Below are 14,328 nucleotides of genomic sequence, written 5' to 3' on the forward strand. Positions count from 1 at the left end.
AGGGCTGAAGGGAGGGATTTGATGGAATGTCTCATTTATGGCTGAGTGTCCCAAGGTCTTTCACTCTTGGCATAATGTCTGCCTGTGGGTCTCTGTATTTTTTCCCATCTGGTGCAGGAGGAAGCTTCTCTGATGATGGCTGAGCAAGGTGCTGATCTATGAGTGTAGCAAAATATGATTAGGAGTTATTTTATCACTATATCTTTTTTCCTCTTTTAGTATTATTTGATGTTACTCTAGGTTCCTGGGCTATCTAATCTCAGAGTCCTGCTTACCCCAGCAGTGTCGATTATGGGTTCCATCTCATGCATTGGTCCTTAAGTCAAATCAGTTATTGGTTGGTTACTCCCACAAGCTGTGTGCCACCATTGCCCTAGTGTATGGTAGTAAATTATTTGTGGTACTTTGTAACTTCTTTCTTTATCTTGATACATTAAATATTCTTTTTTTTTTTTTTTTGTCAAGACAGGGTTTCTCCGTGTAGTTTTGGAGCCTGTCCTGGATCTCGCTCTGTAGACCAGGCTGGCCTCGAACTCACAGAGAGCCTGGATCTGCCTCCCGAGTGCTGGGATTAAAGGAGTGCACCACTGCCACCCGGCTAAATATTCTTTTATGGAGTGACAAACTTAAAGAATGAAGTAGTTTACAGAAAAGCACAAACACAAAGAGTTAGGAACATTTTTAATGGATGCCATTTTTGTGAAGTAATTACAGTAATTATGTTATCTTGGATTCTTGCTTTTCAGAACATTATAAACTATTGATCAACTCTCTTAATTTTTATACCATAGATTTTTTCAATAGAATACAACTTCCAACATTATGCAGTTGACAAACACTTAGTTTTGTAATTTAGAGTTTTATACTAATAATGTGAACAGTGCAAATGAATATGATTTTTTTTTTTTTTTTAGAGCTGAGGACCGAACCCAGGGCCTTATGCTTGCTAGGCAAGCGCTCTACCACTGAGCTAAATCCCCAACCCCTGAATATGATTATTTTTGTTTCTCATGGCTCGTTGGGTGTGGGAGATAGTGGTGACTGGAAAGTCAGCCTCACATGCATTTAAAAACTGGAAGTCCTCTGCCTGGTAAGGCATCGATTGGAGAGTAGAGGGAGTGAGGGTGGTGATAGGTTGATTAACAGGAATTACAAACAGGCTTTAATCGCTTTAAATCATGTTGCTGTATGTTTCCTTCCATTTTAATCTACCTCCTTGATTAAAACTTTCTTCCCAGTCAGTACTGTGGCCCTTTCCGGGTGACAAACAGTTGACTGCACAGGCACTTACATGAGGGGGACCCCTGCCTGTGCCTCTAAAGGCTGTGTAAATGAAGTCCTCATTGGTGGCTTTAGTTCCCTGAGGAGACCAGGACTGGCCCTGTGTATTCTAAGAAGCTTACTGGTAATATTTCATGTAGACTTAGGGTATACTTTTCAGATGGGGACAGATTTTTAAACACTCTGCCACACACTGTGTTATAAACAGTGCTGTCAAGTTTTTTTTTGTTGTTTTTTTGTTTTTTGTTTTTTTAACGTGATCCTTGGATGGGCTATTCATGACTTCATCTGAACACTTCATTATAATTAATTAGGTATCAACTTTGTAGTCCAGGCTGGCTTGATGCAGTCCCGTCTTAGCTCCTTGTGTGCTTCTATTCCAGCAGTACAATCCACCACACTCAGTATGAATTTTCATTTTATGTTAGTGGAGTTAGTCCTTAGTTTTCTTCCAGGTATGTGTCTCAGGTCAGACTCACCTGAGGGATTTTAAGAATTGCATGTTATCTTTGCCCTCGGATTTGATAGATAGACCCTCTCCTCTGTCAGCCTAGAGAGCCAGTATTCAGTGAGCAAATCATTGGCTTTCATAACATTTAAAGGCTTAGACTCTTGTTCTTCAAATGAAATCCAGCATGAAGTGAAGCTTCATGAAGTATGAGTAGTCTTCAGACTGAAGTGGGAGTGGGAGCCAGGTGATCTGCCTGTTTCCACCTTCCTGCTTCCTATCCAGGTTTCTGAAAAATAAGGAAAGTGCTTCATTGTTGACTGAAAACTCAAGAAACAGAATTCCAGTGAAGCGATGATCTGGCAGTTTAAAGTGAGAGAGAATGCCTTCCCTGCATTTTTTGTGTTAGGATTCCCAGATAAATTAATTTATTTTCCAAGTACCTAAGTGTGATTAAGAATAAGTTAAATTAGAAATGCAAGGTATTTGGGGAAACCAGCTCTTCATCTATTTTTTCCTTGTCCTGGATTCCCCTGGGCCGGATGTAGGTAGTGGTGTTTTTGTTCTGTCTTTGGTTTGTGGTAAGTAGGAAGGACACAGTGTCCCTGGTTTCTGGTTGGAGAGAAGTCTGTCAAAGAATATAGTTATTATTTTTTTTTTTTTTTTGAAAAAGCTAAAGCTTTCTCTTGGATTGAATTTAAAACAATGTAAACAAAATGTAAAGGTAGCCTTTTCATATGGCATGTCTCCAAAAGAACCATTAATTAAATCTCTTCCTTTACTGCTTTCTTCTTTTGATGGGCAGGTGGTAGAGAAAACAAACCCCACAGAACCAGTTGGAGTGGTCTGCCGCGTGGACGGAGTATACCAGGTGGTAGAATACAGTGAGATTTCTCTGGCCACAGCTCAAAAACGAAGCTCAGATGGACGACTGCTGTTCAATGCAGGGAACATTGCCAATCATTTCTTCACTGTGCCATTCCTGAAAGATGTTGTCAAGTAAGAATAAAATAGGGGCCCTAATTTTTTTTAAATTGTTGTTAATTAGGAACTGGACCTTTGGGGAGGTAGGTAGAAACCCCAAGTCCTGCTCCACAAAAGTCATTTTCTTTCTTGAGGATGCACGTCCTCAGAGAGAAAACACTTCACGTGTGACTGCTTTACATGAGCTGTGTCGGGTGCTGGGTTTGGGTGGGAGGCTTTCCCTGGTGCATGATCCCCTGCCTCCCAGAGAGCCTCCTGCCTCTGGTGCTGGGACTGCACACTGCCATGGCCAGCTGGGCTTTTGTTTAATGTAAAAATCGACTGAAATGTCCTAGGAGGAATCTAGGTGTTTACACATGAGCTGTAACTTATTAAATGTCTTCACTCGGAAAACCTCAGGGTTACTGGTTGATATATTTGTGCCTGAGTATTTTCAGATTTGGTCTTCTGGTTTTAAATTGGAAAATGATCATAACTTCCCCCCTCTTTATTTCTTAGTGTCTATGAACCTCAGTTGCAGCACCATGTGGCTCAAAAGAAGATTCCATATGTGGATTCCCAGGGACACTTAATTAAGCCAGACAAGCCAAATGGAATAAAGATGGAAAAATTTGTCTTTGACATCTTCCAGTTTGCAAAGTATGCTTTGACTAGCACCAGTAAGATCAAGTATATGCCTTGAAATGTTGCTTTTTTTACTGTTAGCCAAGAAGCCATGCTCGGGGAATCACTTGAGAGTGTCTGTTTCATCCAGACATCTTGATGACGAGAGCATAGTCTAAAGTCATTCTCCAGTCTTCTAAAGCTACCACGCCAGGTGTGCTGTGGTCTGAGTTGCCTGAAAGCAGAATATTCAAAATAATCAACTGCCGCTATTTAGGTCTGTTGCAAAGCCATTAAAGTTGTTTGTTTTTCACTCAGAGACTAAAGAGATTAATATAGTTGACCAACTTTGTTTAGCATAACTGACCTATAATTGCGTGACTCTTTAGACTATATAAAGATCACATGTTTGATGATACATCTTTTAGAATTTGGCCAATATGAAAATGCAGTGAACAGATTAGTTGTAGAAGATTGTTCTTACACAACCATGTGTCTTCCTTTTCACTCTGTTGTTTTCAGACAGGGTTTGTGTAGGCCAGGCTACTAGCCAGGGTGTGCTTGAACTCCTGATCTCCGTGTCTCTTAATCTGCCCTCCAAATAGATGTTGATATGATCTTTGTACATGAATTTTTTTCTTTCTCATCCTAAAATGAGTGTTGTGGAAAGGTGTTTTCATTTTTCAATGGAGAAAAAAGTTCCATTTCTCTTTGGATTAGTAATAAGCACTATTTGTGTTACTTAGAATTGGCTGAAGAAGCCTAGTCACTGAGTCCCAAAGGCTAGGCATGCTGGGAAGGATCAGAGGCTGTGTGGATGGTTGTATTCCCTATGAATGAAGTCTCTGTGGCTCCACTCCAGGAAGTTTGTGGTGTATGAAGTATTACGGGAAGACGAGTTCTCTCCTCTCAAAAATGCGGACAGTCAGAATGGGAAGGACAACCCGACCACTGCGAGGCATGCCTTGATGTCCCTTCATCACTGCTGGGTCCTCAATGCGGGGGGACACTTCATAGATGAAAATGGCTCACGCCTCCCAGCAATTCCCCGGTAAGTCCCTCACTGTCTTTGCTTTGGTGTGTATGTACTGCTTTGAACTTCTTCCTCTTCTGTCTGATGTATCCCTAGATCTTTTCTTGTTTATTTACTTATTTTTAAAGTATCACTGTGTGAGTAATTACTGATGTAAGGTGACCACAGCTTTGCCCATTACGGTGGGAATGTCAGCCTCACTTCTCTTTAAGAGGAAGCTCTGGAAGAGCTCTCAGTTTTTGGTTGGTTTGTTTTGAGCATCCTCATTGTGTCAATGAAATAATTTCTACTGAATAATGGTCAGATGATATTTTTGTATGTTATGTGGCTAATGCTATTAGCAGCACACTGTACCACAGGCAAGGTGTTTAGCCACAGAAGTTGTTTCTACTGCCCTGCTTATTTTTGAGACCTGCCAGAACTTTCTCACCTACAAGTTGTCTGGAACATTCTCTTATAATGACCTAGAGAAGGTGCCATGAAGGGAAGGGAATGCCCATTACTTTCTGTGATACACAAACTTCAGAAATGTTTTGGGTTTCAGAGGATAAGAAAAACTGTACTTGGAGCTATTCTAATTTTAGATAAAGGACTTTTAACCTAAATCCTTTATCTTAGTCACTGTGAGTTTATAAAACTCACTGGCACCTAGAATGTCCCTTTATAAAACTTTTGTGTTTTTGTACTTAGGTGAATTATTTTGTCATTTAATTTTTGTTCTTAAGAGGTAAAATTCTTGCTGCATGCACTGAAGTGTTAGAAAGCTCAAACATTGGACCACTGGTGCACTATCCCATGACGGATTCTACAAGAAGAAATGGTGCTGATTGTCTCTTAGTCAAGGCCACTTACAGTAGGCTCTGCCTTGTCAATAAGCTTACTCTGTGACATGTCACATTATTCTCATGCTCATCTTTGGTTATTGAGTTTGGTTTTTTTAATTTAGTTTTTTAACTGTTTATAGTGCCACATTTATGATTTACCATAAGGGCATGCCATCTGGTTAAGTATATTTTGCAGCTCCACTTCATTGTTATTATTTGTTTTCATTCCCATTAATGCTTATTTATTCCTACATAGCAGTGCTACAAATGGAAAGTCTGAGACCATCACAGCTGATGTCAATCACAAGTAAATATACCAGCCTGCGTGCAGTGCATGGTGATGGGGCTGTGCTTCTCTCCCTACTAACTGGCATCGTAGTTTAGTGTTCTTCTGTCTTTTGGGGTTCTGGAGGGTGGATGATTGAAGCTCTGGTGTGGGTGCGCTGCTTTCCTGGTGGCAGGTATCTATCTGGATAACACTAACTCAGAATCGGTGCATGCAGGACTTGGGGAGCATGCTTTACTAAAGAATCAGAGCATGGGTGTTTGAGCCCATAATGACATGTTTACAGGTGTTGGGACCCAGGGCAGGTTACAGGCAGGGAGAACAAAGTTGGATCCTAGTATATCCCTTCTTGGATAAGGTAGATGAAAATAGCATTCTGTAATGAGTTTTACTGAATTCAATGTATATGCTCTTAATATGGAGGTTGACTGCTCCTGACACTGAACAGCTTCTAATATGGAGAAGACATCTTTTATTTTATTTGTACATTTTTTTTTTTTTTTGGCTCTGTTATTGTTTTGAGAAAGGGTCTTGGTTTGTAGCCAAGGCTGGCCTAGAACTCTATTCTCCTGTCTGCCTTCAAGTGCTGGGATGATGGCCACATACCACCATATGTGGCTAGGGTCACTGTGTTTTCATCATTGTGAGTTAATTTGATTCTAAAGCATATATATTTTCTTCTTTATCAGCAGTCCGTTTTATAGCTAGAAATAGTATAACCTCTCTCATCTGGTTACTGAAAAGATTTTGTATTGTTGTTTTTGTATTATTTTTGCCATTATCTTTATAGCTAAAAGGTCAGCTGATATTTTTGCTGCCCTTTAAAAGTCCCTGGATTTAGAGGCTGGAGAAAAGACGCAGTGGTTAAGAGCATTGGTTATTCTTGCAGAGAACCTGGATTTCAATTCTCAGTAGCCACAAGGCAGGACACAGCGATCCATAACTCCAGTCCCAGGAGCTCTCACATCTCCTGGGCTCCTTGGGTGCTGAGCACCAGCAATGCACGTGGTGCACAGACATACATGCAGACAAACTACCTGTACACATAAAATACAAATTAAAAACAAATACATTTAAAAGTTACACTGGATTTGGTTTGGATTTTAAGATTTTCAGGTAATTTTGGAACAAGGTCTAGGGCAAAGAATCTAGAGGTGGAAATTGTCTCAGAATGGAGCCACTCTTGATGACACTTTCCATCCATGTGTCTTTTTGTCATGCTACCCATTGCCCAGGGGACAAGGCCTGCAGACAAGAAAGGGATCTCATCTTATAGATCTGTCTGTTTTTCTCCAGGAGTCATAGATAACTGTTGTCACTTACACCATGGGAGCTGGGGCACAGAGCCTTTTATCATTTTCTGTTGAATCCATTATTTTTAATATGTAGACAAGCTACTTCAATAATTTAGGAAATATGCCTTTGATTCTGAGTTTCCTTATTGAACCATAATGTTACCTTAAAAATGAAACAGTTTTTTAATGATATAGCTAAAAGCAACATTATTCTATTTTTTTGTTAAGATCCAGAAACATTCTTATTTGGATTGTTTTCTTTACCATTTCTTGTTCTTTTTTTATTTTGAGACAGGATTTCTCTGTGTAGCACTGGCTGTCCTGGAACTTGCTTTGTAGACCAGGCTGTCCTTGAACTCACAGAGATCTGCCTGTATCTACCTCTGGAGTACTGGGATTAAAGGCGTGTGCCACTGTGCCCAGCTCTTTAGTGTTTCTTCCCATTACCTTTTTTGTAGAATAATCAAACCAAATGACATCATGGATTCATAAGAAATTCCTACTAAAAATCTTCAGTGTCAAAGGATGCAAATGAGATGGAGAAGGCCATTGAGATGGCTCAGTGGGTAAAGGTACTTGCCACAAAAGTCTGATGTCCTAAATTTGATTCCTGAAACCCACATAAAGGCTTCCGCAAAGTTGTCCTCTGACCACCACATATACACTGTGGGAAGCCTACCCATGTACGTGTTCTCTCTCTCTCTCTCTCTCTCTCTCTGTCACACACACACACACACACACACACACACACACACACACACACCCCAAAAATAAATAAAAATGAAGAAAGAGTTATGAAAAGGAACTACTTCATGTGGAGAGAGAATCACTTTGAAGAGTGGAAACAAGGATGTGGAGTCTTTGGCAAAAAGTGATGTTTTTACATTTCATCTTCACTTACCATTAGCTACTAAGAAGTTGCTTGGTGAGGCAATTAGGGACCAGTTTGTTATTGGGCTGTTTCACCTGTAAGCTGAGAGTCTGTGTTTGGTGATTGCCACTTCTGTCTTCCTCCTTCAGGACCTCTAAACTTGGCTATCGAAGTCCGTTTTCCTGGTTTCTTCCCATTTGGATTCAAAGGCTACCACTGCATGTCTGGAACAGAAGTTAGATATTCAGACTAGTTATCTATTTGTTTCTTGGGTTCAAACTACATTCTCATCATGAGAACTGAATACTTCAGGGGATGAACTGGAACTGGGCTCTATGCATCTTATCAACGTGATAGGTCTTCATTTCCCTTCTTGGTTTAGTATAACTGTGCTTCCCCAGAGGCCCCTTGTCATAAGAATGTGACACACATGTGGGGAGACCTATGTCTCATTTCTTGATACTAGACTGCCATTTACCTGTGGAGTTTGTTTGGTCATATATCCAGCAAGCTCACAGGCTGCAGCTGCTGTCAGTGTCCTGGGTTCTAAAGCACCATATCTAGGAGAAATAGTCATTTCTGACAGCCTATTGGAATTCAAGGCACATAGCCATAGAAATGAAGAGATGGTATCAGGCAGTGTGCATGTGGCATAAGCTCTACTTAGTCTTGGAGACAGGGTTTCTAGATATCACTATATTTAATTTATCAATGAACAGCAGCAGTCACTCTGAAATGAATAGACATGGCAAGGGAATGTTGGTGCTTGTGTTGAACTTTGGAGGATGGGTATGATTTTTACAGTCAGAGGGACCATAGTTGGGATAACTTGGATTAATCCAAAGGAAGTTCTCCATTAATCCATAGCACCTCATCCTGTGTGGCAGTCTCAGGATGCAGGACATTGGAGCAGGCCAGAGTTCCTTGGGTGCCTTCAGCTGAGAGAAAGACTGGCCTCCAACTAGCCTTAGGAACTCTCTGATTTTATTTATGTTACCACAGTTTGAGAACTCATTCTTGGAAGAGGAGAGATCTTTAGCTTGAGGATTCAGAGAGATTGGGTTTTGTGTGTACTGTCTATTGTTGCTGACTGTTTTCTGTTTCTAAGAGAGAAGCTCTTGCTATGCAGCCCTTGTTGGCTTCAAACTCTTAGTGATCTACTTTCCTCAGCCTCTTCAAGTGCTGGGATTATAGGCATGTTCCATATGGCTGGCTGACTCCCTCCCTCCCTCCCTCCCTCCCTCTCTCTCTCTTCCTCCCTTCCTCCCTCCCTTCCTTCCTTCCTTCTTCCCTTCCTCCTTCCCTCCCTCTCTCCTTTTTTAAAAAAGTCTTTAAAAATTTTTTTTAATCTTTTAAAAATTAAATATACTTGCATAATTTTCCTTTTTCCTTTCCCTTCAAGCCCTCCCATATCTCACATCCCCCTTTGGTTTCTCTCATAATCATGGCCTCTTGTTAATATATATCAAGACATATAAATCATATGTCTATTATTTCAGGGCGGACCTCTTGGTGTTAGATAGCCAATTAGAGGGCTCATTCTTGGGGGAGACTATTTCTGCTCTCAGCATTCCTTTGTTTTCTGTAGTTTTTGTTCTAGGGGTGGGGCCAGGTGAGATTTATCCCTTTCATGTTAGCATGTCTACTGGTATTGTTCTTCAGCTCTTGTTTAGGCAGCCATATTGTTGAGGAATCATGCATGCAGCTCCCTGTCATTTCTAGCCCACATTGTTGAGGATTCATGCGTGCAGCTCCCTGTCCTTTGTAGGAAATGCACTCTCACAGCAGTTCTCCAGTCTGGGTCTTACAGTCTTTCTGCCCCCTCTTCTGAGGTGTTCTTTTGGTGGTGGATTTCTATTATAGACCTCTTAATTGAGGCAGGGCACCCCATGATCACGTTTTCTCTGTATTTTGACCAGTTGTGTCCTATAATGCCTTCCTTCTGTTGCATAGAGAGCTTTGGTGAGGGACGAGAGCTATACTTATCTGTGAGTACAGGATGGATATTTAGAATATAGCTAGGAATTATGGTGGTTTAGTAAAATGGTGGTAGTTACGTCTCCTCTAAGGTTCATGTCTTCACTATCCCTGGATGATTGGCTACTTTTCCAGTACCAGGTATAATTTACCCCCTGTTAAGTGGACAATCAGTCCAGTTAGAGAAATACTGATTACCATCAAGAGTGCCATTATCACACCCTTATGTAGTCCAGGCTGGCCTTGAACTTCTGATCTCCTCCTGCCTTCACCTCCAGAGTGCTGGGACTACAAACATGCAGCACTGTGCTTGATGTATGCAGTGCTGCGATTGAACCCAGAACCTCCTGCATGGTAGGCATATCAGTCTACCAGATGAGCTATGTTCTGAACCTACTGTTGGCAAGATTCTTGAGATAACAAATAGCACAGCTCTCTAAGGACTGACTATAAGGAAAACACTATTGACTTATGTTAGATTATCTACAAATTCAGAATTCCAAATGTCTAGATATCAGATTGTGACCTAGAATTGACAGATGATGACTTTGTCCTTGACTTTGCCTTGGTACTTTCTTTATTACTATTATTATTATTATTATTAACTTTATTTTATTTTTCTATTATCAGCTTGATACAGTACAAATTCTTATCCTAATAGTGAAATGTTTCACTGAGGCTTGCCCAGTGATTGAGTAAAACCAAAACTTATTATAAGCCACAGTCATCCTAGGGTCCCCTTGGCTATGTAGCCTCCCTGGTTCTGTGGGTTGCAGTCTGATTGTTCTTTGCTTTATATATAGAATCCACTTAAGAGCGAGTTACATACCATGTTTGTCCTTCTGGGTTTTAAAGTATTAAGGCACTTTCTGCCTTAATACTTTAAAAGAGATTTTTGGTAGCATAAGTATTTTGAGACATATTAATAAATTAACTGAGCTAATAGATTGTATAAGAAAATCTTGTCCTTATCATTGAACAGGGAATGAAATATTTTCTATCCATGCTGTCCAGTTTGGTTGTCATTACCTACTTGTGGCTCCTAAGCACTTGAAATGTAATTATTATGACTGATAACTGAAGGTTGAAATTCTAACTAATTTGAATATTTTCATTTTAAGTAGCACTGTGGCCACTGTGTGGACAGTGCAGCTCTAGAGTATTTGTCAACATTAGCATCTGACTTGCAAGTTTGTGCTTTATTTAATTGAGAATTAAAATAAATATGAAGGATTCAAGAGACCTAGCAGTGGGCCTGGCACATAGTATATGTCTAATCAGTAGTCCCTTTTTAAATTAACTTTCTGAAATTGGAAATGAGATTATGTAAGAGGGTAGTTTATAAAGAGCTGGAAGTGGTTATAGGTACTTGGTCAAGTAGTTTGTATCTGACCATGAAAATGTGTTAACCTTCGAGGAATTTAGTGGAGAATAGGGTCCAGGGTGGGCTCCATTCTTTAACTAGAATTTTGTTACTTGCAAGCTTCTCAAAGGAAAACTATGGTCTTTATTCTCATAGTAGCAGGTAACACGGGAAGCAGAATCTTAACATGCATATGTATTTTTCTTAGCTTGAAAGATGCCAACGATGTCCCAATCCAGTGTGAAATCTCTCCTCTTGTCTCCTATGCTGGAGAAGTAAGTTTGCTTCACTTTCCCTTCTGTTCTGTTACAAAGTACTGTGTGTCTCCAAACAGCTAAATGTTTGCACTAGCAAGAAGTGCAGAGTATTTGAAAAGGTGGATATGTTGATTAGCTCATGTGGATCGTGCCACAGTATATACCTGTGAATATGTATTGTTATTTACCAGTTTAAAGAAAACTCTACAAAAGTAGGGTGGATTGTGCCACAGTATATACCCGTGAATACGTATTGTTATTTACCAGTTTAAAGAAAACTCCACAAAAGCAGGGATTGCTTTCGGTTGCAGTAGAGTTGTTTTCAGAGCATGCACTGTTTTCCTGCGGAGCTCCTCCAGGAGTGAGCAGGAGGAGCTGTGTCTCTTCTGAATTCTTGATAACTTCTGCTGTAGCGTTCATCTCTACCAGTGGTTCTCAACCTGTGAGTCGTGACCTCTTTGGGGGTTGTATATCAGATACTTACATTACGATTTATAACAGCAGAAAAATTACACTTATGAAGTAGCAATGAAAATCATTTTCTGGTTGGGGTCACCACAACATGAGGAACTGTATTAAAGGGTCGCAGCATTAGGAAGGTTGAGAACCGCTGGTCTAGTCCTAAATGAACTACTGCCATTAGCAGAAGTATATAATGTATAGTATGTTTCACCTGCCCATTAGCCTCTGTAGGCTTTTAAAATGAACCAAGTGTTGTGTAATCATTTGGCTGCCTTTTCTACTGCAGGGTCAGTTCCCCAGATATCTGTCTGTCTGCTTTGTTTCTACTTAGCACTGACTCCTACAGACTTGTGGAGTTGAAGTGCCCCGCTGTTCTGGTTACAGACGTTTTCCTGGAGTTTCTCTTTACTTACTTTAGTAGCAGAGGTAGCTATCTTGCTTAGAAAATTAACTGTTTTTACTGATGATTGTGGGAATGAACGATTAGCATCTTACTAAATGTAGAAATGTAATCACTGGGCTAGTATGTTCTGAGCTCTGGGTTTCATTCATACTAGTGAAAAAATAAAAAATAAAACAGCACAAACCAAAAAGAAAGAAATTTGAATAACTTTTATTTGGTATTTATCTTATGCTTCCATAAATCAGTTATTAAGTCTAGTCTACAAAATATGTACAGTGGACTTTAAAATTTTTCTCTTCAACCAACTTTTGGCATTCATACTTTAAATCTTTAGTGCGCCCACCAGGCCAGTGTCGAGGGACAAAGACCTGCTTATAGCAGCAAGCTTTCTTTTGGGCCACCAACCAGCTCTCAAATCATAACTTGGAGACTCATTATTAGTTAGGGATGCTTGGCCTTATCCTATGCTTATCCCGCTAACTTTACAACTTAAATTAGACTGTTTCTCTTCATCTTTGTTTTGCCTGGGATGTTTTACCTTTTTTTCCACTCTATATGTCCTGCTTTCACTGTTTCCTCAAGTGCCTGGCTGGCCCTGGGTGTCTCCCTCTTGCTCTCTCGTTCTCTTCCCCTTCTTTCTTAGATTCCTCCTCCTACTTATTCTCTCTGCCTACCAACCCTGCCTATCCCTCTTCTGCCTAGCTATTGGCCATTCAGCTTTTTATTAGACCAATCAGATGCCTTAGGCAGGCAAGGTGAAACAGCAACACATTTTTATATTGTTAAACAAATGCAACAAAGATGAATGTAACACATCTTTACATAGTTAAAGTAATGTTCTGCAACATAAACAAATGTAATGCATCTTTATGTAGTTAAAGTAATGTTCTGTAACACCTGCTACTTTTCTGACTGCTTCATTTCAATCCTTCTTTAAGGGGCTAGAAGGTTATGTGGCAGATAAAGAGTTCCATGCACCTTTAATCATCGATGAGAATGGAGTTCATGAGCTGGTGAAGAATGGCATATGAATCCTACAGTGAGCTCTGCCCCATGAGGAACCTTTGTTTTTGATAGACCAACTGTGAACCTGTGGGACCTCCCTCTCCTGGAAGACTGAAGTTTGGATATTCATAGAGTTTCATTTTGCTTGCTGGTGTCTGATAAACAATACAAACTTCCCAGATGTCTGGACTTCAGACAGCATTGTCATGATTCTCAACTCATTGAAGGTCTTATTTATATTTTCTAACTATATGAGTTCTTCAAGCCAAGGCTCACATTGGCTATCCAGAAGCTTCCTCAGCTTGACTCTGTTTGGGATGTTGAGCGTGACTTCATCTGGAGCTAGAGGCATTTGGTTTTGAAGTTGTACATAGCGATAATAAGTCATTGTACATCTCCAAAGGTTTCTATGGTACTGAACTTTTATTTTATCGAGCATTAAAGTTTTTTAAGGAAATAACTGGACAACAAAATAAAATTATCTTCTTGTCTCTGGGAATTATTTGTACCTTGAGAAAATTCTATTAGCAAAACAAAAAACTTGGGAGAACTTTAGAGATAATGCATAAAAACAAACAGATGCATTCACAGCTTTGTGCAACAGGACTTTGGATGTTGTCTTCTGTCACTTTATAGTTTAGTTTCTCTCTACTACAGATGTCCCCCCCAGCCCACTGGAAAGAGCACTGGGCCATGTCTGGAGACATTTTTGGTACCTGGCTGGGCGGGAGGGATGGATGATACTACTAATACCAACAAGATCCCTTGTTAAATGCACAGAGTATCTCCCATAGGAGGACTCATCCAACCAGCATGCCAGGATTCAAGGTTGAAAAACATGTTGCTTACTTTAGTGTCCCTCAGTATTTTGTAGCACCTAAAACTTAGCAAATTCATCACTGCAATTCCGATTTTCTTTTTTTAATTAGAAGATTGAAAAATAAAGGCAAATGTGAATCTTTAATAAGTCATAGTTGTTGATAAAGGTTCTCTGTGTCTAAAAATTCACTTTGCATGAAAATTCTGAGCATCAGATGGGCGTGGGGGTACAAACCTGTAATCCCAGCACTTAGGAGGCAGAGGCAGGCAGAGCTCTGTGGGTTGGAGGCCAGCCTGGTCTACAAAGCTGTTCCAGAGAGAAACCCTGTCTCAAAAACAAAACAAAACAAAACAAAACAAACCCTAACAATTAACATCTAGAAATTGTATCTAGAGACTAACATATTTTATGTTCCA

At 40.1% G+C, this 14,328-nt stretch overlaps 1 protein-coding gene across 3 annotated transcripts in view; it reads left to right on the plus strand.

Annotated features, from left to right (window-relative positions):
• Positions 1–13,591, plus strand: part of Uap1 (UDP-N-acetylglucosamine pyrophosphorylase 1) — a 37,797-nt gene extending 24,206 nt beyond the window's left edge. Inside the window, exons 6-11 of one of the 3 annotated variants that reach the window (XM_036202462.1) lie at positions 2,535–2,728; positions 3,212–3,352; positions 4,179–4,367; positions 5,430–5,480; positions 11,174–11,240; positions 13,026–13,591. In XM_036202462.1, the coding sequence (XP_036058355.1) occupies positions 2,535–2,728; positions 3,212–3,352; positions 4,179–4,367; positions 5,430–5,480; positions 11,174–11,240; positions 13,026–13,118 (735 nt within the window). In that variant the 3' untranslated portion in view covers positions 13,119–13,591. The remainder of the gene's footprint in view (positions 1–2,534; positions 2,729–3,211; positions 3,353–4,178; positions 4,368–5,429; positions 5,481–11,173; positions 11,241–13,025) is intronic. The other 2 variants (XM_036202463.1, XM_036202464.1) reach the window with 2 other exon arrangements.
• Positions 13,592–14,328: the final 737 nt, after the last annotated feature.

This window comes from Onychomys torridus, chromosome 11 (assembly GCF_903995425.1).
Source record: "Onychomys torridus chromosome 11, mOncTor1.1, whole genome shotgun sequence".
Lineage (NCBI taxonomy): Eukaryota > Metazoa > Chordata > Mammalia > Rodentia > Cricetidae > Onychomys > Onychomys torridus.